General features: G+C 47.1%; 1 protein-coding gene across 2 annotated transcripts in view; it reads right to left on the minus strand.

Annotated features, from left to right (window-relative positions):
• The window catches only part of SEC24C (SEC24 homolog C, COPII coat complex component), a 1280009-nt gene that overhangs the window by 294948 nt on the left and 959300 nt on the right, over positions 1-25761 (minus strand). For both annotated transcript variants that reach the window (XM_069240542.1, XM_069240541.1), the window contains one exon: positions 3001-3180. In XM_069240542.1, the coding sequence (XP_069096643.1) occupies positions 3001-3180 (180 nt within the window). The remainder of the gene's footprint in view (positions 1-3000; positions 3181-25761) is intronic.

Below are 25761 nucleotides of genomic sequence, written 5' to 3' on the forward strand. Positions count from 1 at the left end.
TTCTAATGGCTCAGAGTGCATCTGCACACTATGACAGGCGGCTCCTCAGGAAATAGCCTGACTATAGACTGTGGTATCCTCAGGTGGAGACGGTCTTGTAGGATGCAACTCAGGATCACTGGGTGGGATTGGGTCAGAGTAATACATGTCCCATGGATCCATGTTATAAATACTATCACCCATACAGTCCCCATGTTAAGAAGCATGAGATTGTGTGGGTGAAGTTAGTGGAGTATGAGGTGGTGGTGAAGAGGAAAGATAAGGCGAATGTGGTCTACAAAGCTGAATGGTGTTTGGCTTTTCCTTATGTTTAAATATTTTCGCTGGTGAAGGGCCAGCATCCAAACTCTTGTGGAGGGCTAATTTCCTCTTTGTAATTAGGAGGAGAGGCAATAATCTTTCCAGTCTCTTTCTGGGTTTGAATCCTCCTTTGTTTTTGGTCCATGACCTCAAGAATGGGTCTAATGTATGTGTCATCTCTCTCCTGTTCTGAAGATGAAAACTGTTTTCTGCCTCCTAATGAATGCTCCAAAAGGTTGGTGACAGTATGCTTCATACGGGCTGAAAAAGTGGTCTGAGCAGTAGGGGAAGTGTTTTCAGGTCCAAAGATGGGCTTCGATGTTTCGACTCCGAAGAGGAGGGTGGATGTTTTGGCTCCGATGTAGTATGAAGTCGACTCAGTTTCAAAGTGGAAGCCTCCATCTTTCGACTCAGGCGTGACAGTCTGTTGTTGGGAGTTAGACTTGGCCTTTTTCGACGCCGAACCCAAGACCTTTTGTAATTTTTGATTGTTTGGACAGGGCTGGTGTACTCACGTACTGCACCACAGGGAGTACCTGGCTGATCTCAACTGAATCGCAGTTGAAGTCAAGAGTTGCAAATGGTGACTGCCATCTGTGCCTGTTCCTCACCAAAGATGTGAGGCATTTGCTCTGTGGACTTGGACGTCATCTCCAACTGCCTTGCTCTTCAATCTCATAAGGTCTTCTTCGATCGAAAGGACAGACACCTCTCGCAGGTCTCTTCTTGGTGGTCTGGAGAAAGGCAGAAGATACACATCGAATGCTGGTCTGTATAGGGGAACTTGGCGTGGCACTGAGGACAGAATCGGAATGGAGCCCAATCCATGAACCTGTGACGCAGTAGGCCCGAAGAGGCCAAAAGGACATTTATTCGAACCCAGCACTACAGTTGAATCACTTTCGAAAACTATACCGATGATAAGATCAAGGAAAGTGAAGCTCAGATAGTACCAAACCGAAAGTACAGTAGCGAGATGGAACATGTTCGAACCCCAACGGCAGAAAGAAAATAATCTAACAAAGGAGTCGATGCCCATGTGCACTATCACTGAGAGGAGGTGTCACTTGACCCCGTGACTTGAAAAAAGCTTCTTCAAAGAAAAACAACTTTAAACACTCTGAGCCCAACACTAGACAGCGATATATGCACGGCGGGCCGCCCAGCATTCTGGGTGGCACTCAACCATAATAAAATTGCTAACAACGGAGGTCTGGGAAAAGAATTGAATTAGAGATGGAGAGTGTAGAACAAAAGACAAGACTCTAAAATTAGCTCTGAACCTAAGCCACTGTTTTAATGCGATAGAAATTGGGTTCAGGCCAATATTAAAAACAAAAATATCAGAGTGTTACTGGGAATAATGTACCGTTACACTCTATAATCAGGGAAGGTAGTTCACCTAATCCTGCATGGTCAACATGTTTCGCGTCTATGTTTGGTCACAAAGTGATCCAGTGACGCTTCTTCAGGACCCACAAAAAAAGCCTATGATTATAAAACTACTTCTCCTATATATCAGTAATATTATCAAGTGCACGTACAGTCACTTACAGAGTGGAAGACAGAATATGCCTAAGTCAATCGGTCAGTATAGTCGCCCATCCCATATTAGAGATTGGGCTCCCTAGGTCTGCGCTAGCATCAACCAAGGAAAACGAATGTGTCTCGTCCTTGGTGTGTCCGGGAACCTGCCCTCTGCTGCGCGCGTGACTGTACGTGCACTTGATAATATTACTGATATATAGGAGAAGTAGTTTTATAATCATAGGCTTTTTTTGTGGGTCCTGAAGAAGCGTCACTGGATCACTTTGTGACCAAACATAGACGCGAAACATGTTGACCATGCAGGATTAGGTGAACTACCTTCCCTGATTATAGAGTGTAACGGTACATTATTCCCAGTAACACTCTGATATTTTTGTTTTTAATATTGGCCTGAACCCAATTTCTATCGCATTAAAACAGTGGCTTAGGTTCAGAGCTAATTTTAGAGTCTTGTCTTTTGTTCTACACTCTCCATCTCTAATTCAATTCTTTTCCCAGACCTCCGTTGTTAGCAATTTTATTATGGTTGAGTGCCACCCAGAATGCTGGGCGGCCCGCCAGGCATTGCAGCACCAGTCTGGCGAGGAGCAAGCCCGATGATGATACCTGTCACCCAAAAGGGTGCTTGAGGGCTCTCCTGAGTACACTCAGTATAGCTTCGCCACCTCTGATCTCTTTCTTGTTTTCTCTCTGTCGTGGAACAGTGCACTTATTTTGATATTATAGGTTCAGGTCGGGAGACTGTGCACTGGACCAGTAATCTCCCAGTCCCCATTTTTGTTTATAGCGATATATGCACAGCATGTGTATCTGCAACTACACATGCCATTGAATATATATATATATATATATATATATATGAATATATATATATATATATATATATATATATATATATATATATATATATATATACACACACACACACACACACACACACACACACACACCTTCAAGTTATGCAGGTATGGAGTTAGGATTAGTTAATCCATACTTCCCTATATGCACTTAATTTACATATTCTGTACCAGATATTCTTGTAGGTCGATATTCAGTAGTACAAACCAGCAAACAGCAGTTCAGAGCTAAACAAAATTGCCTGCTCTTAACAGTATTACAAACCTAATTTAGAATGAGTATAGACACACTTACAAGGGGAAGGAGTCTTGGGTAAAAGAAGATGTTTGTTTCTGACACATCCATGGAAGAAACAAGCTGCCGAACATATGAGCGGTCATCAATACCAATATCAGCTGCAGGCTGCAAAACATCGCTCTTCAACACACAGTTTAAGTAGACTGGAATCAGTTTCATGCATTCAGGAAGGATGAGCTATAAAAACAGGAAAACAAAAGATAAACACCAGAATTGACATTGTCTTTTAAATTGCCCTACAGAAGATAATTGCATTATAAAAATTCAGTTAACGCCTCATTGCTTAGACAGAAACTAAATGGGTTACAAAAAATAAACATAGCAGAATGTGCCACACAACTCCTGTAGAAGGAATGCAGATGATGGTCAAGAATGTGCAACTTTCAAATCTTTTTGTGGAGATCATAACCAGTCCTTGAATTGGACAACGTTAACTAATAAGATGCCAGAGTTGTTAATTAGAAAAAAATCTACACACTTAATTTCAAAGGAAATAATGAATCTCCTGGCGGAGATTTTAGAATGAGGCTAGGATCAATTATTCCACTATATCAAAAGAGGTAAAATCTGCTATCTGATAGAGACTTGTAGTTGCAGATTCCGTACCTTTGAATTTCCCCAGGCATCAGACTGTATCCGAAGATTGTTCTTCAAGTAGTACCTCTGCGCGCTGTCAGTTGACTCCGCAGGCGTTGTTGGCATCCTGCTCGCTGTGATGACGTCACGGTCGTATATAGGCGCCACCCCAGCGCGCTGACGTCAGTTCTTTTCTTTCCATGCCAGCCTACGCGCAGATCTGTAGAAGAGCTACCTCAGTCATTTTTTGACTACGTCAATACTTTTTACAACATTTTTCACGAATTTGTGGATACGTCCACGGATGTCCCGCAAGACTGGATTCAAGCCTTGCGATTCCTGTCACCGAACTATGACTGTGGCAGATCAGCACCTCGTCTCTCCTTGGTGTCTGGAGCGCGATCACGACCCAAAGTCGTTCTCCGAGTGTTGGGCCATGAACCCGAAAGCTTTGAGGGAGCGGTCCCTAAAGCTCATGGCAGCCCAACACTCGACTCCATGGCACTCACGGTCCAGTTCGAAAGGAAGGTCTCGAGACCAGCTGCGGAGTCACCACCACTCCTCATCCTCCAAGTCATCGGGACATTCGGGTCACAAAAAGAAGTCGAAGAAGGACAAGCGTTCTTCGACTTCACCCCACCGATCGGATAATACGAAGCGGGAAGAGCGTCGACGCTCTAGGCCTCCACCAACGGAGACCCATCTGGGTCGGCTCCATGCTTCTCTGACTTCCCGGGAGCCGGAGCCACCCCTGCCCAACTTAAGGAATTTTACGAGGCCATGCGCCTAATTTTTGGGCAGTCCAACCCACCTTCGGGCACAGGTGAGTCGGTTGGGGTCCCCTCGGTTTCAAAGCCGTCGGCTTCGGCCATGGTTCCGGATGGCTGCTTTGGATCCAAATGCGGATCCGTCCAGACACAGGTCATGCCACGGCGACGTTACCTGGCGTCGGGTCAGACGTCTTCGCTCCCAACGTCGGTTGGGCCCACAATTGATGTCGATCCCATACTCATACCCGACGAACCAGAGCTGGAACGGCGTCGATCAACGACGATTCTGTTCTCTATGGGCTCTTCTGGGACCAGGGTTGATCCAGACCCTTATTCTTGTGGGTATGGATACAGGGAGAGTATTGAGGGGACGTTGAACCCTTTAGAATACCTGCTTGACCCCCAAACGGACTGGGTGCAGAATCTTGGTCATGCCAGGGGTCTAGACACCTCCCCAGACACTGTTATGCTCTGTCGTCCTAGCGTGGCTATGGAGGAGGGTGCTTCTTATTCTATGGTGGTGAGAATGGCGGCTGAGGTCCTGGACCTCGAGCTACCCTCTGTGGAGGTTAGGCCTAAAACCTAACCGACGTGCTTCAGCCGGGGTCTTCCTCTTCCGTGCCCCTTCTATCCTTTAATGAAGCACTGACACACGCCCTTTTGGGTAATTGGTCAAGACCGAGCACAGGGGCTCCTGTGATTAGGACAATTGCCCGCCGCCATCGGCCTGCACCGTCAGACCTGAAATTCCTGACCCAACACCCTCCTCCTGAGAGCCTTCCCATCCAGGCTTCTTCTTCATCTGACGCATTCCCAGCCGCATCCCCGGATAGGGAATCAAAAAGACTGGATAATTTGGGGAAGAAGTTGTTTTCTTCCAACAGTCTAGGTCTGTGGTCCGTAAACACTGCATGCCTTTTGGGCCACTATTCCCATACTGTCTGGGATACGGTCGCGTAAGTGCTGTCCTTTCCCAAGCCGTAACAGATGGGAGGGATGCAGATAAGTTAATTATTCGTTGTGGACTGGATACGATCGAATCTCTGAGCAGATCGGTTGCATCGACGCTGGCACTGAGATGCCACGCCTGGCTGAGAACATCTGGCTTTTCAGGGGATGTCTAGCAATCCTTGATGGAAATGCCCTTTGATGGCACATGTCTCTTCGGAGACAAGGCGGACTCGGCGCTCAAGCGCTTTAAGGATTCCCGAGCCACGGCCCTGTCCCTTGTCCTCATCCCTGCACCTAGACCCCAGCAGTCCGCCTTTCGCCCCTTTCATGGCTACGGAAGGGGCACCCAACTGCATCCTTTTCCCCCTGGCCACCGACCCACGCATGCTGTACAGCCCGTGCGCGACCACAGGATCCCACGCTCCCGTGGATCAGGGAGTGTAGTAAGTTGGCTCGGTATATACTATCTCAAAGTGAGAGATGGTGTGCAGAGTCCAAGGGTTCCCCTTAGAGGTTGAAAGTGGCAAAATTAGATAATACTAATGCTCTATTTTGTGGTAGTGTGGTCGAGCAGTAGGCTGACCAGAGGGTAGTGTTAAGCATTTGTTGTACACACCAGGCAATAAATGAGGAACACACACTTAAAGACTTAACTCCAGGCCAATAGTGTTTATATAGAAAAATATATTTTCTTAATTTATTTTAGAACCACAAGATTCAAGATTTGAGGTAAGTACATAAAATGCAAGGTACTTAACACAGGTAAGTATAGAAATTTGATTTAAAACAGTAGTACACACAGTTTAGGTTAAAATGGCAATAAGCTATTTTAAAAGTGAACACAGTGCAAAAACCAACAGTTCCTGGGGGAGGTAAGTTTGGTTAGGTGTCTCAGGTAAGTAAAGCACTTACACAGTCAGTCTCCTGGGCATAGGCAGCCCACCGTTGGGGGTTCAAGGCAACCGCAAAGCCACAGCACCAGCAACACAAGGCCGGTCAGGTGAAGAGGTCAAAGGAGGGCCCAAAACATATAGGCGTCCATGAAGAACAGGGGTGCTCCGGTCCTAGTCTGCTTACAGGTAAGTACCTGTGTCCTCGGGGAGCGGGCCCAGGGGTTTTTTGTAGAGCACTGGGGTTGGGAGGGGGACACACAAGCCCACAAAACACACCCTCAGCTGCACAGGGGCGGCCGGCTGTAGTAGGCAAAGTAGGCGTCAGGTTTGCAATAGAAAGCAATGGAGGGATCCGGGGGTCACTTAGGCGATGAAGGCAGGGCATAGTGGGGCTTCTCAGGCCAGCCACCGACTGGGCTAGGATGAGGGCCACCTGCAGGTCACTTCTGCACTGGTAGGTGGTTCCTCTCAGTCCTGGAGGCTGTGGGTGCAGTGCTTGGTCCAGGTGTCGGGTTCCTTTGTTACCAGACAGTCGTGGTTAGGGGAGCCTCCGAACCTCTCTGCAGGCGTCGCTGTGGGGGTGCAGGGAGGTTGACTAAAGGTGTCCAAGTAATTGGAGTCGCCTGGGAGTCCTCTCTGTGGTGTTGGTTTCTCCGAACTCGAGCCAGAGGCGTTGGGTGCAGAGTGTGAAGACTCACGCTTCTAGTGGGACGTGGAGTCTCTTTACAATCTTTACAAGTTGCAAAGTTGTTGCAGTTTCTGAACAGGGCAGCTGTTCTCGGGAGGTTCTTGGTGTAGGATGGTGGCTCTGTATATTCTATTTCACAGTAAGAAATAGTGTGCACAGAGTCCAAGGGTTCCCCTTAGAGGTAAGATAGTGGCAAAATTAGATAATTCTAATGCTCTATTTTGTGGTAGTGTGGTCGAGCAGTAGGCTTATCAGAGAGTAGTGTTAAGCATTTGTTGTACACACGCAGGCAATAAATGAGGAACACACACTCAAAGACTTACTCCAGGCCAATGGGTTTTTATATAGAAAAATATATTTTCTTAGTTTATTTTAAGAACCACAGGTTCAAGATTTACATTAAACACTTTAAATGTAAGGTACTTCACTTAGATACTTTAGGAACTTTGAATAAAAGCAATATCATATAAAGTCTTTGTAAAAATGGCAATAACCTATTTTCAAAGTGGACACAGTGCAAAAATCAACAGTTCCTGGGGGTGGTAAGTAAAGGTTAGATTAGGAGGTAAGTAAAACACTTACAAGTCTCAGTTCTGGGGCATAGGCAGCCCACCGTTGGGGGTTCAAGGCAACCCCAAAGTTACCACACCAGCAGCTCAGGGCCGGTCAGGTGCAGAGGTCCAAGAGGTGCCCAAAACACATAGGTGCCTATGGAGAACAGGGGTGCTCCGGTTCCAGTCTGCCAGCAGGTAAGTACCTGCATCCTCGGAGGGCAGACCAGGGGGGTTTTGTAGAGCACTGGGCGGGGGAACACAAGTAGGCACACAAAACACACCCTCCGCGGCACAGGGGTGGCCGGGTGCAGTGTGCAAAGCAGGCGTCGGGTTTCAGGTAGTAAACAATGGAGGGACCTGGGGGTCACTCTAGCGATGCAGGAAGGCACGGGGGCTTCTCGGGACAGCCACCACCTGGGCAAGGTACAGGGTCGCATGGGGGTCACTCCTGCGATGAGGTTCGGTTCCTTCAGGTCATGGGGGCTGCGGGTGCAGTGTTGGTTCCAGGCGTCGGGTCCCTTGTTATAGGCAGTCGCGGTCAGGGGAAGCCTCTAGATTCTCTCTGCAGGCATAGCTGTGGGGGCTCAGAGAGGTCGTCTCTGGTTACTCACGGGCTCTCAGTCGCCGGGGGGTCCTCCCTGAGGTGTTGGTTCTCTGGATCTCGAGCCGGGGCCATCGAGTGCAGAGTATGAAGTCTCACGCTTCCGGCGGGAAACGTGCAGTCTTTGAAAGTTACTTCTTTGTTGCAAAGAAGTAGCTGGTTTTGAACAGGGCCGCTGTTCACTGGAATTTCTTGGTCCTTTAGTCCGGGGCAGTCCACTGAGGCTTCAGAGGTCGCTGGTCCCCGTCAGATGCGTAGCTGGAGCAGGTTTTCGAAGTTGGAGACAAGTCGGTAGGGCTGGGGCCAAAGCAGTTGTCATCTTCCTCCTTCTCTGTAGGTTTGTAGGTCAGCAGTCCTTGTTTCTTCAGGTTGCAGGAATCTCATTTCCTGGGATCTGGGGTGCCCCTAAATACTGAATGTAGGGGTGTGTTTAGGTCTGGGAGGGCAGTAGCCAATGGCTACTGTCCTTGAGGGTGGCTACACCCTCTTTGTGCCTCCTCCCTGTGGGGAGGAGGGCACATCCCTAATCCTATTGGGGGAACCCTCCAAACTCAAGATGGAGGATTTCTCAAGGCAGGGGCACCTCAGCTCAGGACACCTTAGGGGTTGTCCTGACTGGTGGGTGACTCCTCCTTGTTTTTCTCATTATCTCCTCCAGCCTTGCCACCAAAAGTGGGGGCAGTGGCCAGAGGGGCGGGATTCTCCACTAGCTGGGATGCCCTGGGGCGCTGTAACAAAAGGGGTGAGCCTTTGAGGCTCACTGCCAGGTGTTACAGTTCCTGCAGGGGGAGGTGAGAAGCACCTCCAGCCAGTAAAGGCTTTGTTCCTGGCCACAGAGTGACAAAGGCACTCTCTCCATGTGGCCAGCAACATGTCTGGTGTGTGGCAGGCTGGCAGAAACTGGTCAGCCTATACTAGAAGTCGGATTGGTATTCAGGGGGCATCTCTAAGATGCCCTCTGGGTGTATGTTACAATAAATTGCACACTGGCATCAGTGTGCATTTATTGTGCTGAGAAGTTTGATACCAAACTTCCCAGTTTTCAGTGTAGCCATTATGGAACTGTTGAGTTTGTGTTTGACAAACTCCCAGACCATATACTCTTATGGCTACCCTGCACTTAAAATGTCTAAGGTTTTGCTTAGACACTGTAGGGGCATAGTGCTCATGCACATATGCCCTCACCTGTGGTATAGTGCACCCTGCCTTAGGGCTGTAAGGCCTGCTAGAGGGGTTACTTACCTATGCCACAGGCAGTGTGAGGTTGGCATGGCACTCTGAGGGGAGTGCCATGTCGACTTAGTCATTTTCTCCCCACCAGCACACAAAAGCTGTAAGGCAGTGTGCATGTGCTGAGTGAGGGGTCCCCAGGGTGGCATAAGACATGCTGCAGCCCTTAGAGACCTTCCCTGGCCACAGGGCCCTTGGTACCAGGGGTACAATTTACAAGGGACTTATCTCGGTGCCAGGGCTGTGCCAATTGTGGGAACAAAGGTACAGTTTAGGGAAAGAATACTGGTGCTGGGGATTGGTTAGCAGGGTCCCAGCACACTTTCAATCATAAATGGCATCAACAAAAGGCAAAAAGTTAGGGGGTAACCATGCCAAGGAAGGGATTTCCTTCCTGGGAGCCAGTGGGTCACCCAATCCACCCGCCCCCTTTTCAGCCTCCAAGCCTTCCTAGTCCGTGGGTACATCAGGAGCCAGTGGATGGCAGGATATGCCATCACCTGCCCCAATGGCAATCCATTACATCCATTACCACCGACAGGTGGGTCCTCCAAATTCTCCGAAGGGGCTACTCCCTCCCCTTCGAGACATCTCCTTCAGCCATGCCACCTTCATACAATCAGATATTGGAGGATCATATGGCGCTTCTCCGCAAGGAAGTCTAAGCCCTTTTGGCCAAAGGAGCTATAGTGAGGGTTCTGTTGCCAGAAGTAGGTTGTGGTTGCTATTCCCTCTACTTTGTGGTTCCGAAAAAGGACAAAGGTCTTCGACCTATATTAGATCTTAGGTCCCTCAATCTCTTCCTAAAAAAGGAGAAGTTAAAAATGTTGACATTGTCTCAGCTCCTATCTGCCCTGGATGCCCACAGACGTTACCTATGATTCGTGTTAGGTCACGAGCACTTTCAGTTTACAGTGCTCCCCTTTGGCCATACCAGTGCCCCTTGGGTGTTTACGAAAATGATGATAGTGGTGGCAGCTCATCTGCATAGGTTAGTGGTCCCAGTCTTCCCCTATGTTGACAACTGGCTGTTGAAGGCGAACTCGCCCCAGACAGTCGTCTCCCACCTCCAGACTACGGCAAACCTTCTGCATTCACTGGGGTTCACTATCAACGTTCCAAAGTCACACCTGACTCCTTTTCAGATGCTCCCTTTCATCAGAGCTGATCTGGATACATTGCAGTTTCAGGCATATCCTCCCGAAAAGCGAGTCCAGGATATTCGGACTATGATACCGATGTTTCAGCCTCTGTCCAGGATTTCGTTGAGAATGACTCTGAGGCTGCTGGGCCTCATGGCCTCTTGCATCCTGCTGGTTCAAAATGCCAGATGGCATACATGGGCTCTGCAGTGGGACCTGAAGTTCCAGTGGGCGCAGCATCAGGTAAAGCTCTTCGACAAGGTCCAGATCTCGGAAGGGGCTGCGAAAGACCTGCAGTGGTGGTTAACAAATCAGGATTCGGTCAAGGGCAGATCCCTCTCCTTTCCCCAACCAGATCTAACGGTTGTGACTTGATGCGTCATTCCTGGGATGGGGTGGTCACATAGGAGAAGCGGAGATCAGAGGCATCTGGTCTCCAGCTGAAACCATGCTCCATATCAATCATCTGGAGCTCTGAGCGATTCGACTAGCATTGAAAGCATTTCTTCCCTTCCCTCAAGGGGATTGCAGTGCAGGTGTTCACAGACAACACCACTGCCATGTGGTATTGCACCAAACAAGGCGGAGTGGGGTTGTGGACTCTTTGTCAAGAGGTTCACCCCTGGACTTGGCTGGAACATCAGGGCATTTCCCTGGTGGTTCACCAGTTGGCATGCTCCTTGAATGCCAGATCAGACATACTTAGCCGACGATGCATGGTCGGCCACGAATGGTGTCTCCATCTGGAGGTGGCACAAGGTCTCTTCCTGTAGCGAGGATAACCTTGGTTAGACTTGTTCGCCTCCGTAGAGAACGCACAATGTCAGGTGTTCTGCGCATTGGAGTTTCCAAGGCGGCACTTGCTCGCCAACACTTTGTCGCAGGTGGAATTCAGGCCTCCTGTACGCCTTTCCGCCTATACTACTTCTGCCCAGTGTTCTGAAGAAGATCAGGCAAGACCAGGCCCAAGTAATACTGGTGGCTCCAGACTGGGCACAAAGAGCCTGGTATCCCGAGCTTTTGAACATGGCCATAGTTCCTCTGATCAGACTGTCCCTTTGGGAGGATCTTCTGTCGCAGCAGCAGGAGAAGGTCCTCCAACCGAACTTGTCAACTCTGCTGCTTCATGCATGGAGATTGAGCAGCGACAGTTGACATCTTTTGACTTGCCAACCGAAGTCTGTGACATTATCTTGGCAGCCAGGCGTCCCTCAACCAAAGCTGTATATGCCTGCTGTTGGAAGACATTTGTGGAATGCTACATCAACAATTCTGCCAATCCTCTATCTTCTCCTCTTTCTCAAGTTCTTCTCTTTATTCTTTCCCTTGCCCGGCGGGGTTCCACCTTTGGCACTCTTAAGGGATATTTCTCTGCTATCTCTTCTTTCTGTAAGTTACCTGATCCACCTTCCTTATTTAAATCTCCCACAGTTGGGAGGTTTCTTAAAGGCCTCACAAATCTCTTTCTTCCTATCTCATTCATCATGCCCCAATGGGATCTCAACCTGGTCTTAACATACCTTATGTGTACCCCGTTTGAACCGCTTCACAGCTGTCCTCTAAGGCTCTTAACTATAAAGAATGTTTTTTTAGTTGCCATTACTTCTGCCCGCACAGTAAGTAAACTCCAGGCTCTGTGATCTAAGCCACCTTTTCTTGACATACATCCTGACAAAGTGGTGCTTCGCAAGATGGCTTATTTTCTATCTAAGGTAGTGACACCCTTCCATGTCAGACAGTCCATCAACTTGCCTACCTTTTATGCACCCCCACATGCCTCTCATGAAGAGGGGAGACTTCACCGCCTGGACCCAAAAAGAGCGTTGGCGATCCATCTTGATCGTACCAAAGACTTCCGGGTGGACGATCAACTCTTTGTGGGACATGTGGGTGCAAAGAAGGGGAAGGCGGTGCCGAAGAGGACCATTTCAAGATGGGTACTCTTATGCATCAAAATGTGCTACGCTCTGGCTAAAAAGCAACCTCCCGAAGGTTTGTGAGCTCACTCTACCAGAGCTACTGCTGCTACCACAGCGCTAGCACTGGGTGTTCCAGTCCTGGATATTTGTGAGGCAGCAACGTGGGCATCTATGCACACTTTTACCAAGCACTACTCCCTAGACAATCAGGTCAGAAGGGACGGCTACTTTGGCCGTTCGGACCTGCAGGACTTTTTGGTGTGATCTTGGTTTGTAGCCCACCACAAGGGATGGTACTGCTCGGGTATCTATTCAAAGGTAAGGAATCTGCAACTAGAAGTCTATCAGATGTACAAGTTACTTACCTTTGGTAACAAAATATCTGGTAGAGACATATTCTAGTTGCAGATTCCTTACCGACCCGCCCATCCTCCCCGCACTGCGAACTGATTTCCAGGGACAGGATCTTTCCCTTAAGGGCCCTAGTTTTGGCGCACCACTCTGTGTTCGTCATGGCTCCGCGCTACTGGCGTGGAAAGTTGTGAAAATAAACTGACGTCAGCACGCTGGGGTGGGGCCTATATACTGCCGCGATGTGTTCATGGTGATTACAATGACAACGACGCCCGTGGAGTCGACCGACGCCACCTGACGGCAGGCAGGGATACTGCTCGAAGAAAAATCTCTGGATCCAGTCTGACGCCTGGGGAAATTCAAAAGGCAAGGAATCTGCAACTAGAATATGTCATACCAGATATTTTATTGCCGAAGGTAAGTAACTTGTACCCTAGGTGGAAAATATCCAACATTTTCAAGCACTGAGGTTCGTGGTCCATGATGGGCCGGAATTAAATGCATCTTAAGATAGGTGCAACTTTATGAATTGAAAAGTCTGTAGTGAATTTTTTTTTATGCAGACCCATGCTTTATGCCTGCAAGAGTGCGTACCCAAGCTTAATCCTTTTACTCTCTTTAGCCTTATAGCAAGTTGGATGGGCCATGTGTGAATCCATAATTGATAACATGCTGCCAAACTGTTGGTATAGGGATGTACCCTTCCTAATAAGCAAAACGTATTACTTCAGCAATGTGGATCTGATATAGATTATCATGCTGTGCACTGACTACTACAAAGTAGTAGTGATCTTTCCCTAGAGTGAAGAAATGTTTGAGTGCTCCTAAGGTATTTTTGATAGGGTAACTTTGTCCCACCTATGTACCTGGTCTTGAATGTGGATACATGCAAAAAGGCCTTTTCTAGTGGTACTGTGGAATGGCAGTTTAGGTTAGTAGCACTGGTATTCCACAGCCACAGAACAGTTGTACTCCAAACTGGGGTTGCCAAGAGCCCCCCTCAGGAAGCTATGATCTCTAGAGTCAGTGAAAGGAAACAGTCACAGCTTGCTTTTCAAAGGTGGAGCGGATCAGAGGCTAAGAATCTGTGTTACACAATGGATAACACTGAATAACTTCAAAGTCCAGACAGGTCTTATCTTTAGTATAAAAATAAAAATAAAATAACCAGATGGCTAAAAAACTAAACATAAGGTCACAGAACCTTCAGGGTCAATGTCACAGCCGCAAACTCCTGCATAGCTCCATCATGCTAGGTGATAGAATTACAGTTAATATTGAACCCTTGACCAATGTTCTTGGTATGGAGATGCTTTGAGTATCCTTGGCAATGGTCAGAAAAGTTCAGGTATCAGCTAACAATTAAATTAACACCACAGGATATAACAGGGATGCTGGCATCCAGGTTTTACATTAATATAGCAGCCTCTAGTACTCTGAATTCTCAACTCAGCCGCAGTTGTAGCTTTTCCTAGACAGCTGGGCCTGGGAGATCTAGTGGCAGTTGGGCAGTCTCTCTAGTAATCCTCGCAACAGCCCTTCCAGTGAGCAGGGTCTGTGCCGCCGCCTTCTGAACCAAATCATTTCTCCTGGCAGAGGAGGCCAAGCATCTATTTAAAGCAGGTACACCCCCTCCTCTTTCTTCAGGTCAAGAAGCAAGATGACTCCCCAAGTCGTTCACTACCTGCGAGTAGATGAAGTATCCATTAGGTAAGTAACCTTTTCTTATGATTATTGTTTTGTATCTAGTACCCCACGGAGGCGGGCCTGAGGTGCAGTGAATATACATAAGGCCACAGAGCAGGTTAGACACTGCAAACACCACAGAGGCACAGAGTACTCATACACAAGGGCTAAACCAGAGGCCTGCAACACCAGAACAGTAACTGAATAGAAAGCAAAAGCACCTAGAACAGAACAGTTTCAGCCGTCAAGTCAGCAGGTGTAGTTCAACAAACCCCAGGGCACCACAAGAAAGCATCACCAGAGAAATGCCACCACTAAGGTCAACAAGCCCAGGAGAACCCCAGACTGTGGTACCAGATAACGGGGGTCACTGGACCTTGGATACAATTACATCCCCCTCCAAAGAGAAATACAGAACAAGCTACAACAGTAGCCAGGGATTAGGTGCCGCAGCAGCTAAAGCTGAACAAGGCAGAAGGGAAAAAGAAAGAAAACAAACACCATAACATCAAAGCATTGTGCAGTAGCTCTCATGTAAAAATGTACAATGAAAGGATTTGCAGACAATTCACCGAAGGCAAACGCAGACACTCTGGACACCAGTGTTTGTCTCACGGTGATTAGTAGCTTTTTTTTGTTAAACATTTTTTTTTTTGCTAAACACTGTGCCCACAGGCATTTCGCCACCTACAACTGCAGCATTGTTCTATCAAGCGTTGTAGTGCAAAATGTTTATCGGCATATTTAACAGGGCCCAAACTCCACATGCCCAAACTCCACATACCCAAAGAAGCACCACCACTTTCAGAAAATTAATATGCTAGATACCAGTAACAGGGTCACTACTGCAGGGCCTGAACCCCAAACTCAACCAGTAACCTGGTTTATGGGGGACCCGGGACTCCACATAAACCAGTGGACAGCAAGAATCAATGTTTTTAGTAGCACAAGTTAATTAACTTTGGTAATGCTCTTTCTCTTGGATAAACTACCTGCAGATTCCTATCCTTGTGAATAGCCCTCAGCCACCAAACTGGATCCAGAGATCTTTTTCAGCAATGTGCCTGTGCACCAGCAGGTGGTGATGTTTCACTCTGTGAAGAAGTAGCATCGCAGCTGCAAATAGGCACCACCTCTGAGCACCACAGTCCATTTCTTTCTCAATTCTGTTAATCATCGGATGCATAGCCCAGTGATTTAACAGATATGACAATGTGCAGAACTCTATCGAGATTAGAACCTTTTTACTCAGAGAAAAAAGGAGACCATTCTACACAAGAGGGAGATCAATGAGCAATCTGCAGTTGGAGTAAGCACCAGAAAAAGCATCACAGAAAGTAAACTGTACTTCTGATGGGCACTTCTAAACACATTTTTTACCTTGTGGATAGGTACCAAAGCAGTATCTCCCAAGGTGGTGGATTTGTAGAATGGCTCAAACCAAAAAGTCCTGCACAACAGAACATAGTGCCCCTCCCGCTGGACCTGGCTATCGAGGAACTAGTGCTTTATGAAGGCATGGAGTGACACCCATGTTGCAGCCTGGCAGATGTCCAGAACAGGAAGACTGCTTGTCAGTGCAACAATAGCAGCCTTAGCTTTTCTTGAATGAGCCCTCAGCTGCTGCTTCTTGGCCAGTATGTAGCAGATCTTAACAGAGCACCATCCATCTTGATCTGACCCTTCCTGTAGTACCTTACTCTTCTTTGCCCCCGAGAACCCCTCAGAGAGCTGATCGTACAACTGATTGCACTAGGCATGATCAATGAATAAAGCTCTTTTGTGATGAAGTGTTGGCTTCTCTTTCGAGGACTAAGGCATGGCAAAGATTGTTGGAAGAGTGATGGACTGGCAACCATGAAAGAGTCACTACATTTGGCAGACATGCCGCTGTGGTCCCCAATACCAGTCTGCCTGGGAAAAAAAGGTGTATGGAATTTGAGCAGGCAAAGCCTGCTTTGCACCTATACTAAGCGCTAAAACTATTGCAATGAGAGATACTGGTTAAGAGCCAGGAGATTTAGAAAATACCTCTGCATTGTCTCAAACGAAGCGCTCATTGTGCAAGGAACGTGAGAACCAAAGTAAGGCCCCACTGTGGCATCTCTAAACCTTTAAGAAAATGAATCACAACAGGTAATCTAAACAAGAACAGCTGGCCTGGCAAAAGCAAAAAGGCCAAAAGGGAAACTTGCAAAGCCCACAGCAAGTCTCTTTTGGGCTAAAGACAGAGCAAAAGTAAAACACGGGAAAACTTTGCTTGCAATGGGTCGATATATAGCGAGAACTACACCAGGTGACAAACTTATCCTTGCATCTGATTTGCATAGATTTTCTGAATGGAGTTAGAGCCACTAGCATGACATCCATTGCTTTAAGAGGGACGCCAAAAGCAGTTGACTGTTGCTGCTCAATCTCCACACAGAGAACCGTGACCCTGGCAGACTGATCGAAGAATAGATGCTCATTCACAGGCGTTCTGGGCACCACACACTCCTGGCCCAATCCAGAACTACTAGGATGACATGGGCCCACTAGTTCTTGATCTTCAGAACTTGGGACCAGAGCAGTAGAGGAGGAAGATGTACATGAGTCCAGAGGTCCACTCTAGGTGGAATGCAGTGCTGACAATGTGCTTTCTTGGAGGTGGCAAAGAGATCATGCCAGCATGATTTCCACTGCTGGAAGACATCATGTACCACCTCCAGGTTTAACTGCCATTTGCGATCTGCTAGGCGTCAGCATCTGGGTTCACAACCAGGGATATGCCCTAATGGCTCAGCCTGTCCCAGAGGTGCAGAGCACCTTACCACAGGTCCCAAACCCCTACACTATCCTCCTTGTTTCACTACCATGCGGCCTGAATCTTAACCTGCCTTATCTTGATGGGTGGCATGAAGGCCTTCAATGCCAAACGAATGGTCCTGAACTCCAACAAGTTGCTGAAGAGGCAAGGACTCCACCACAGATCAGTCAGCTGATCACCACCACTCCCAGGTGGCCTCCCGAACCAAAAAGGGATGAGTCCATCACTACTGTCAGCTCTGCGTAAGGTAGAGGACTGTTGCTGGTCCAACTGTGGTTGAGCAGCCATCATTGCAAGCCCTTTACAGTTTCCTCAAACCCGGACGGAATCAGACAGGTTCCCTTGCTGCTGAGCCCACAGATGTATGACCCTACTGCAGAGCCTGCAAGTGCCATCTGGCAGGCATAGTCCACAATAGAATGCAAGAGGACAAAAAGTCTCAGACCCAGGACCAAGGGAGAAATATCACAACCCAAAAAGTCCTGGACTTTTTAAAATGGAGGAAAGGCTCAAAACTGCACTGTATCCAGATTAGCTTTGATAAACAGGAGTGTTTGAGAAGGGCTTTGGCATGACAGACTGTGGCGGGCCTGCCTTCGGAATGTAGTCATTGAGGTATGGGTCCACTGGTATACACAACTAAGACTTGTAGCGACCACTGGCATCACTGTTGTGAACACCTGAGAGGCACTGGTGACCTTGAAGGGGAGCATGGAAAACTGAAAATGCTGTTGATTTATCCTACAGCACACTTAACACCTGTAGTACTGCAGGATAGGATATGAAAATATGCATCCTGATGGTCCAGCGTTACCCATCCTGTATCCTGGATTCAGGGCAGAGAAAACCTAGGCAAACATGAGAAATTTTTACATTTTCCTTTTTCGAGAACAAGTTGACATGGCAAAGATTTAAAACGTGACAAAGGCCGCCATCTTTCTTCAGCACCAGGAAGTGAGAGGAGTAACACCCAGTCCCCATTTCAATGATGGGGCATTCTCTATGGCTCCTTTGTCTGAAAGAGTTTAGACTTCTTGTAGCAAGATAGGCAGGGCAAATGGTCCTCCGAAATTGCCAAAAACAGGTGTGATCTGAGGCAGGTCCGACATAAATGGCAAGGTGAATCCATGCTGGACTATGTGAAGCAAACATCTGTCAAATGTGATGCTTTGCCAACCGTGGAGGAAATAACACATCCTGCCTTCAACATGGTGGCCATGTGCCACTGGGGGCATGCTAGAGAAGCTGAGATGTGTAACCAGCAGGGGGAAGGGGGCTGGGCAGTGTGCTACCTATATGACCTTGAATGTTATCAGGATGGATCACCGATCTGGTCCTAGAAAGTAATGTTGGAGGTCTGCTGCTGGAGTGGTGGGCCTTAGAGTTGTTGTGGAGCCAAACACCTTCCAAAACATAGAAAGGGGCATCATTTCTGGGGATACTACTTGACGAGAGCAGTCAGGCATAGTAAGAGCCCCTGTGGCCATACTTTCCATCAAGTGTTTCAGTGCGGAATCTGCTTTATGTACAAAAAGACAGGTGCCATCAAATGGCAGATCCATCACGGATACCTGGATGTCACCCGATAAATCCACGGATATCATCCACTGGAGGCACCACACTGGTATCAACCACCCTGTCTAAGCAGTCTTTAGTATCCAGCCAGAATGGATGACTTATTTTGCTGCATCTTGACCATTCTGAGTTATTTGCACTAAATTGGCATGGTATTAGTGCCTGTCGCCAGAATCTCATTAACTATATCCATAACGCATGATTGTATCATCCTAAAATTTTGTTGGCATTGACCCCAGAGTGAGCCTAGCAGAGGAAAACATGCTGTTCCCCAATGCCTCCATACATTTTGATTCCTTATTGGAAGGGCCGTATAGAACATGAATTTAGGTTTAGTCAACTTCTAAATGCCAAAATCTCTGGTATAGGGTGCTAAGAAAGAAAATGTTGGTTTCCTGGTTAAGGCCTTTATCATCAAGCCACTTGCCTATTTACTGGCAGACAAGAACAAGGTTTGGCCGAAGTGCCAATAAGTGTATACAACAGGGCTTCCTTAAAGGGGTTGAGTGGTTCAGTGTAAGCCTGCCCAGGCAGTATGTCTCCACTGATGTCATCAGTCTGACCGCAAAAGACGGCAGTTGTATGTTCAGAACATCAACTGCACGTTGAACCACCACAGCAAATTAGGTTGATTTATCTGTAAAAGGGCTGGATTGGGAGTGAGACTGGGCCAATTGCATCAAAGCTTGCGTGGGGCAGCATTTAAGTTGAGGTTTTACATTTTTTTTATTTACTTTTAGAGCAACATTAACACATTAGGTGAACATTGAAGTTATTAGTTCTGTCATAAGTAACAGCGGTACATAGACAGTCATGTGCCCTAAATATGCTCCTAACACAGTCTAAATAACCAAACTATCTCAAGCATCCAGCACCCCCCCCCCCCAATAACTTCCATGGTAGGTACAGTGCGCCACATTTATTATTGTCCACATTACCTTTTCCTTTCAAGGTCACAGAAATCCCAAATATCTGTGTGCCGCACAATGAAACTGGCTGAGCTCAGTTAAAACGGACTAAAGGAGGGGACCATGTGGCTACGAGTGGGGCAATGCAACGGGAAAGACACACAATCAGAGAGAAATTATGGCAACCTATTAAACATGCCTGAGGAGTGCTTCGCAGGCTGATTGGGAAACATCCTCAACCATTTTAGATCTTCAGGTCAAGGGAGGAACAGGCTACACCTCTGTGGCCTTGCGCTGTAATCAGGCCGCACAAAGAGCGCTGCTGCCGCAATGTACAGGAAGACCAGCTGGCTGAGTCCTCACTCACCCCAGAGACCATAGGCAGCAACAGGAGAAAGATGGTGGCACATTAGATTGATACAAGGGTAGTATGCAACTTTCTTTTTTTAAGAACTGGTACCTGCATGGCTATAAGTGCTATCCCTCGGGAGTTCACCACAATTTTCATAGAGATGCTAGACGTACTAGAAGGTCCCAGAGGGGTAACTATAACCTACACATACTATATTGAATACATATTTGAGGAATAATTGACGTTCCTTTCTGATCCCACAAAAGATTCTGGAAAGAGTATGTGACCGACAGGGAGGGTGGGTATCACATCTTCCTATTGGGAAACTGAGCAGTAGGGATTTAACACTAGTGATCACATATGCACCTAATGTGGGCCAGATAGCCCATTTGAAGAGGATTCTAGGTATAGTCTAAGCCAAATATGATGATGTTAATATGTTGGCAGGAGATTTTTACTTTGTACCAGCACCATCTTTAGATAAATCCTCTGGACAGACATATGGGAGGGCGGAGGTCACAATCTACCTTAGACGCACTTGCAGACAAGGGCCTTTGGACATATGGAGGGAGTCTCACCCAAATGAAAAAGAGAATACCTTATTCTCATACAGCCACAGAATACTCTCATATAAACCAGCTATGGGGCACGCATACATCGCTATCGCAGACTACCAAAATCAAAATAGGGTGGATAATTATTCCACATCATGCACCACTAATATGGGACTTCATCCTGGGAGAACCAGACAAGAAAAACCCTGAAGGTTTGACTCAACAATACTTAAGTATAGAGTCAGAGAAACACAAAATAAGGGAACAGATTTAAAAATACTTTGATCACAAACTGAGGACATACCAGCAACATTTCAGCAATCATATGGGATGCCTTTAAGGCAGCTGTTAAGGGGCAGGAAAACAAAATATTCCCCTACTGATGGAAAGTACTAAGCTGCTGAGCCAATTAGGATGTTCGATCACAGGCGGCTTAGAGAAAGCATTTCTCAGTTTAAAATAAATATTCTATGAAGGCTAATTAAGCAGCCAAATTCCTAGCAACACATCCAGAGAGAGCCAAAGCATGCCCCATCTCACAGAAGCAGATCAATTAGAATTGATACATAAAAAAAAAAGACCTTAGATAATATTCGGCAATTACTACATTTGATTGAAAAGGCCAATAATGTCCCCCTGACAATACTGAAGACAGATGCAGAAAAAGCCCTTTACCATGTCAAGTCACCCTTTCTACAGGCGTTGATGACAAAGGTAGGACTAGGACCCTAAACGCCACGTTATATGTTTGTAATGGCCACTAGTAAGGCAGTTTAAATGGTCATAAAATGTAGAAGACAGCTGTCAACAACATCATCAAGATTAGGTTCAAGTATCTTTGGGGCGTGATAAAGGGATTTGGAAAGAACATGTGTTTTAGTCCTTTTAGAAAATGAGTCACAACCGGTGATAAACTGGGAGGGCTTGTCCGGCAACAGCAAGAATGCCAATATGGTTGAAATATACCCTTTAACTGTGTCCAAAGCAAAGCCTTGCCAAGTTCACAAAAGAACATAACACCTCAGACAAAGGTGCAGTCAGGGGCTCAACATTTTTGGTAGCACATCAAGCCACAAATTTGTCTGAACAGCAGGCATATACCTCAAATGGGCAACTTGATTGGAAGACCAATACTCATACTCAGGAATTCAAGATACCAACCTATAGGCCCAATCGAGAGTCACAAAAAGAATTGGGCCCGGTCGTCACTAATGTTGCGAACTCTGGGAAGAAGTGGTATTGGAGAAAAGGAGTACAGAAGGCTTAAGTGCCATTCGAGACAAAAAGTATCTCCCAGCATGAGTTACCTAGGAAACTCCCAGGTGTAGAAGAGCTAAGATTGCACCTTCTCAGCCATGGTGAATTGATCTAACCATAGTTCCCCCCAATCACAGAAGAGACCTTGCACCACCTCAAGATGGAGACACCCATTCATGATTTGCTAGGCATCGACAGCTAAGTGTGTCTGTGGCATTCAGAAAGCCTGCAAGATGTTGAACCACCAGGAATTTGCCCTGACGTTCCAATCAGGTTCTGTCTTGTCACAAGACCCACCATCTCATCCTTTCATGTTTGCTTAAATACCACATGGCGGCGGTGTTGTCCGTGAACACCTGAACCCAGCCTTCTCTTGATGGAGTGAAGAAAGGTTTTCAATGTCAGGTGAATTGCTCTCATCTCCAACAGGCTGATGTGGAGCCGAGACTCTGCTGGACAACAGAATCCTTGGATCACCACATCCCACAGCCTTCGCAAACCAGGAGTGATGCATCTGTCACTACAGTCAGTTCTGAGTGGGGAAGGGAGTGGAATCTATCACTAACCCAATCGCATCGTTATCTTGAAGAGGTCAGAGAGATCCCCTTGATGCTGTGCCCACTAGGACTTCAGGTGCCACTGTAGAGTCTGCATATGCCAGCGGGTATGTTTTACCAGCAGGATGCAGTAGGCCATGAAGTCTAGCAGTCTCAGAGTCAATCTCCCTGAAATCCAAGAGAGGCTGAAACACTGGAATCATAGCCTGAACATCCTGGACTCGCCTCTATGGAGGATATGCCTAGAATTGCATTGCATCTTGAATAACTCCTATGAAAGGGCATGCCTGCGTGGGAGTCAGGTGTGACTTTGGTTGATAGCGAACCCCAGCAAATGAAGGAGGTACACTGTAGTCTGGTGGCAGGAGACTACTGCCAGGGGCGAGCCCATCATCAACAGCCAGTTGTAATAGTAGGGGCAAGCCTGGAACACCTGATCTCCACAGATGTGCTGCAACTATTGTCATCACTTTAGTGAACCTTCAAGGGGCACTGGTGAGGCCAACAGAAGCACAGGGAACTGAACATGCTTGTGAACCACAGGTAACACCCATGGGAAGGTAGGATGGGTATATGAAAGTCCTTCAAGCCCAGCGCTACCATCCACTTTCCATGGTAGACAAAACCTGAGCCAACGTGAGTCTCTTGAACTTCTTCAGGAAGGTGCTGAGGGTGCAGGTATAAAATAGGACGGAGGCCAACGTCTTTCCTGGGCACCAGAAAGAAGCGGGAATAACGGCCACAACCTGCTTCTAATGCAGGCACCCTCTCACTGCTCCTTTGGACAAAAGAGCCTGCACATTCTAATGGAGCAGAGAGGTGGTCCTTCGTCAGATGGTCAGAGGATGGTGACATGGGCAGTAAGATTTCAAACAAAAAGATGAAGAAACCCTGCAGAACAATTCGAAGTACCCACTTCTCTGATGTTATGGCCTGCCAGCGGGGCAAGTGATGTCAAGTCCTGCTGCAAACCAGTTGTCTGTGGGCAAACTAAAGGGGTTTTGAGGTTACGACTACTAAGGGAAGAGGGGTATGGGAAAAATGAAGCCCTAAGGCACGGGAGCAGGGCCCAGTGTTGACTATCCTGCACCTCATCTGATTATTAGGACTGATGTGGCAAAGTCTGAGATCGTCCTGACTCCTTGGATTTATTTTGATAATTTTTGCAGGACTTACCTGACAACTAAGCGTGATGTCGATCACCTGAAATGGCTTGCGACCAGGCCCAAGACCTTCCACATGACCGCGTCATTGGAGTGTTGTGAAGTCGACTGGCATTGGGAAACTAGGTTCTTCAGGGATCACTTGGGCAGCTCCTTGGGGTTCATGGTGCAACAGTCTTCACAAATCTTGCATTCTTAGTCCAGCTCCAGGCAAAAGAGGCAAACCAGATGGGGATCTGTGACAGGAACCACAAGGTTTAAAACACACAGGTTTTTTGGGTGACATTCGAAGCACACTGGGAGATATGTGAGTTCTAGCATGGGCGATGCGGAGCCGAACAAAGCCACCTACCAGCGCAGAGAGGTACTGCTTAAAAATTTCCACAATCAGGCTGATGCCTGAGAAATATTCTAAGGTAAGAAATCTGTGGCTAGAAGTTTCTATCAGATAAACCCCCTACTGTCGATCAGACCAGTGGTTAACAAGATTCAATATAGGAAGTCCTCAAAATTTTAAATCAATATAGTTAAATAAAGGGGTTAGGCGTGAACAGAGGTACTGGAAGGGAAGGAAGATGCTGTCCCTCTGATGGAATGAGAAAGCATTTAAATATCTTGGGTGTACAGACTGCACCAGCATTTGAGGATCTTCAAAAATTAATTTACACAGCCCTTTTCACAGAAATCAAACATGATTTAGATGAATTTGGACCCATGTGGATCTTGTGGATGAGCTGGGCATAAGTGCGTAGCCACCTCCTCAAGAATCACTTTGAGATCCAATCCTGGATTGGGAACTGAGAGACAGTGAGGGTCACCTAGTTCTGAGTGTTCCTTCTGAAGACATCCAGGCACTCTGTTCAAGTAATAAGGTAAGTCAAGGTCAAGCAGGAAAACAGTGTGCAAAGATACATATGCGACATACCTTCAATAAACCTGGCTACCAATGGAGAAAAGAACAGCGAAGGCTGGTCAGAAGAGACAAACCCCTCCCCACAGGCAATATGGCCAGGTGACGTTCAATGACTGAAAAGATCAATCTCTTCCAAGCAAGACCGAAAATAAAAGGCAGGACATCAAAAGGACAGCCCTGAAGGCTTATGTCCCTCTGTAGAACAACAGGATAAAAGTATTATACACCATCCAATATAAGCTAGTGTGGTTGATGACTTCCTATAGCCCAAGCAAATCTAGACACCTCCATTCAATCTCAATGCAAGTAGCCTGAGCGCCCAATGGTTGGGAAAAAGGACCAGACTATCCAGCTATCCAACTACAACACAAGACCAACTTTGTAAGGTATGAGAATCTGATACCTAACAGAGATTCAAAAGATCAGCATATCAAATCACCCTTGCTCGATCCGATTCAGATGCGACCTATGGACACACGTACAGACCTTCTGGAGGGTTTATGCCAGAAGTGTAATAAGGCAAAAAGCATAAAGCACGCTCAGGTTCCACTGCAGCCAAATAACACCTTGTAAAGAGCCCTTTTGTGGAAAGTGCAGTGCACTATTTGCTACTGAGAAAAGACACAGACAGGTTGATGTGTGGGAAAGGAGGGAGGTGGAGGGGGATCAGCAGGCATGACAACCTATTCCATATCAAAATGAAGCTCCCACTTATGGTGCTCCATTGATGATCTGCTCAAAGTGTCTATTCTCACACCTAACACCACTGTCAAGTGCATTGCCTCTGAGAAGAAGCTGTGTTTGTGGGATCAATGCTATACTGAGATTCCACAAAGAGGCAGGAGGTGTTCTATGACGTACCATTCTTGTCTGGCCCTGCATGAAGACCTTACCACAGGGATTTTGAATTGGGACAAATGTTTGCTATTTTGCATATATGCTGGAACTGCAGCTTAGTGTGAGCCAGGCCTAACTTTTAAAAGTGTAAAAAGCATCAAGTACTGTCTTATACAGAGCCATGTAAGGAGTCGGTTTGCTCAAATTGATGCACACATAGTGGGTTTAAGCGCCTTATGCATCATAAGCATGCACTCCAATGTGAGACTGACAGCCAAACTCTAGGATCTTAAATGCCAAATCCCAATTTGCAGCAGCCTGGGGTGCGAGGTTACCCTGATGTGGAGCGATAAGGTCGGGCCGAGCAACAATTTATCCTATGGGCTGATGACCATTTTCAGTACAAGGGCTGCCTGGTTCAGGTTGTGGCCATTAGGAAGAGGATCATAAAAAATTGCCCCATCTTCATCAG

The sequence above is a fragment of the Pleurodeles waltl genome, chromosome 6 (genome assembly GCF_031143425.1).
Source record: "Pleurodeles waltl isolate 20211129_DDA chromosome 6, aPleWal1.hap1.20221129, whole genome shotgun sequence".
Classification (NCBI taxonomy): Eukaryota; Metazoa; Chordata; class Amphibia; order Caudata; family Salamandridae; genus Pleurodeles; species Pleurodeles waltl.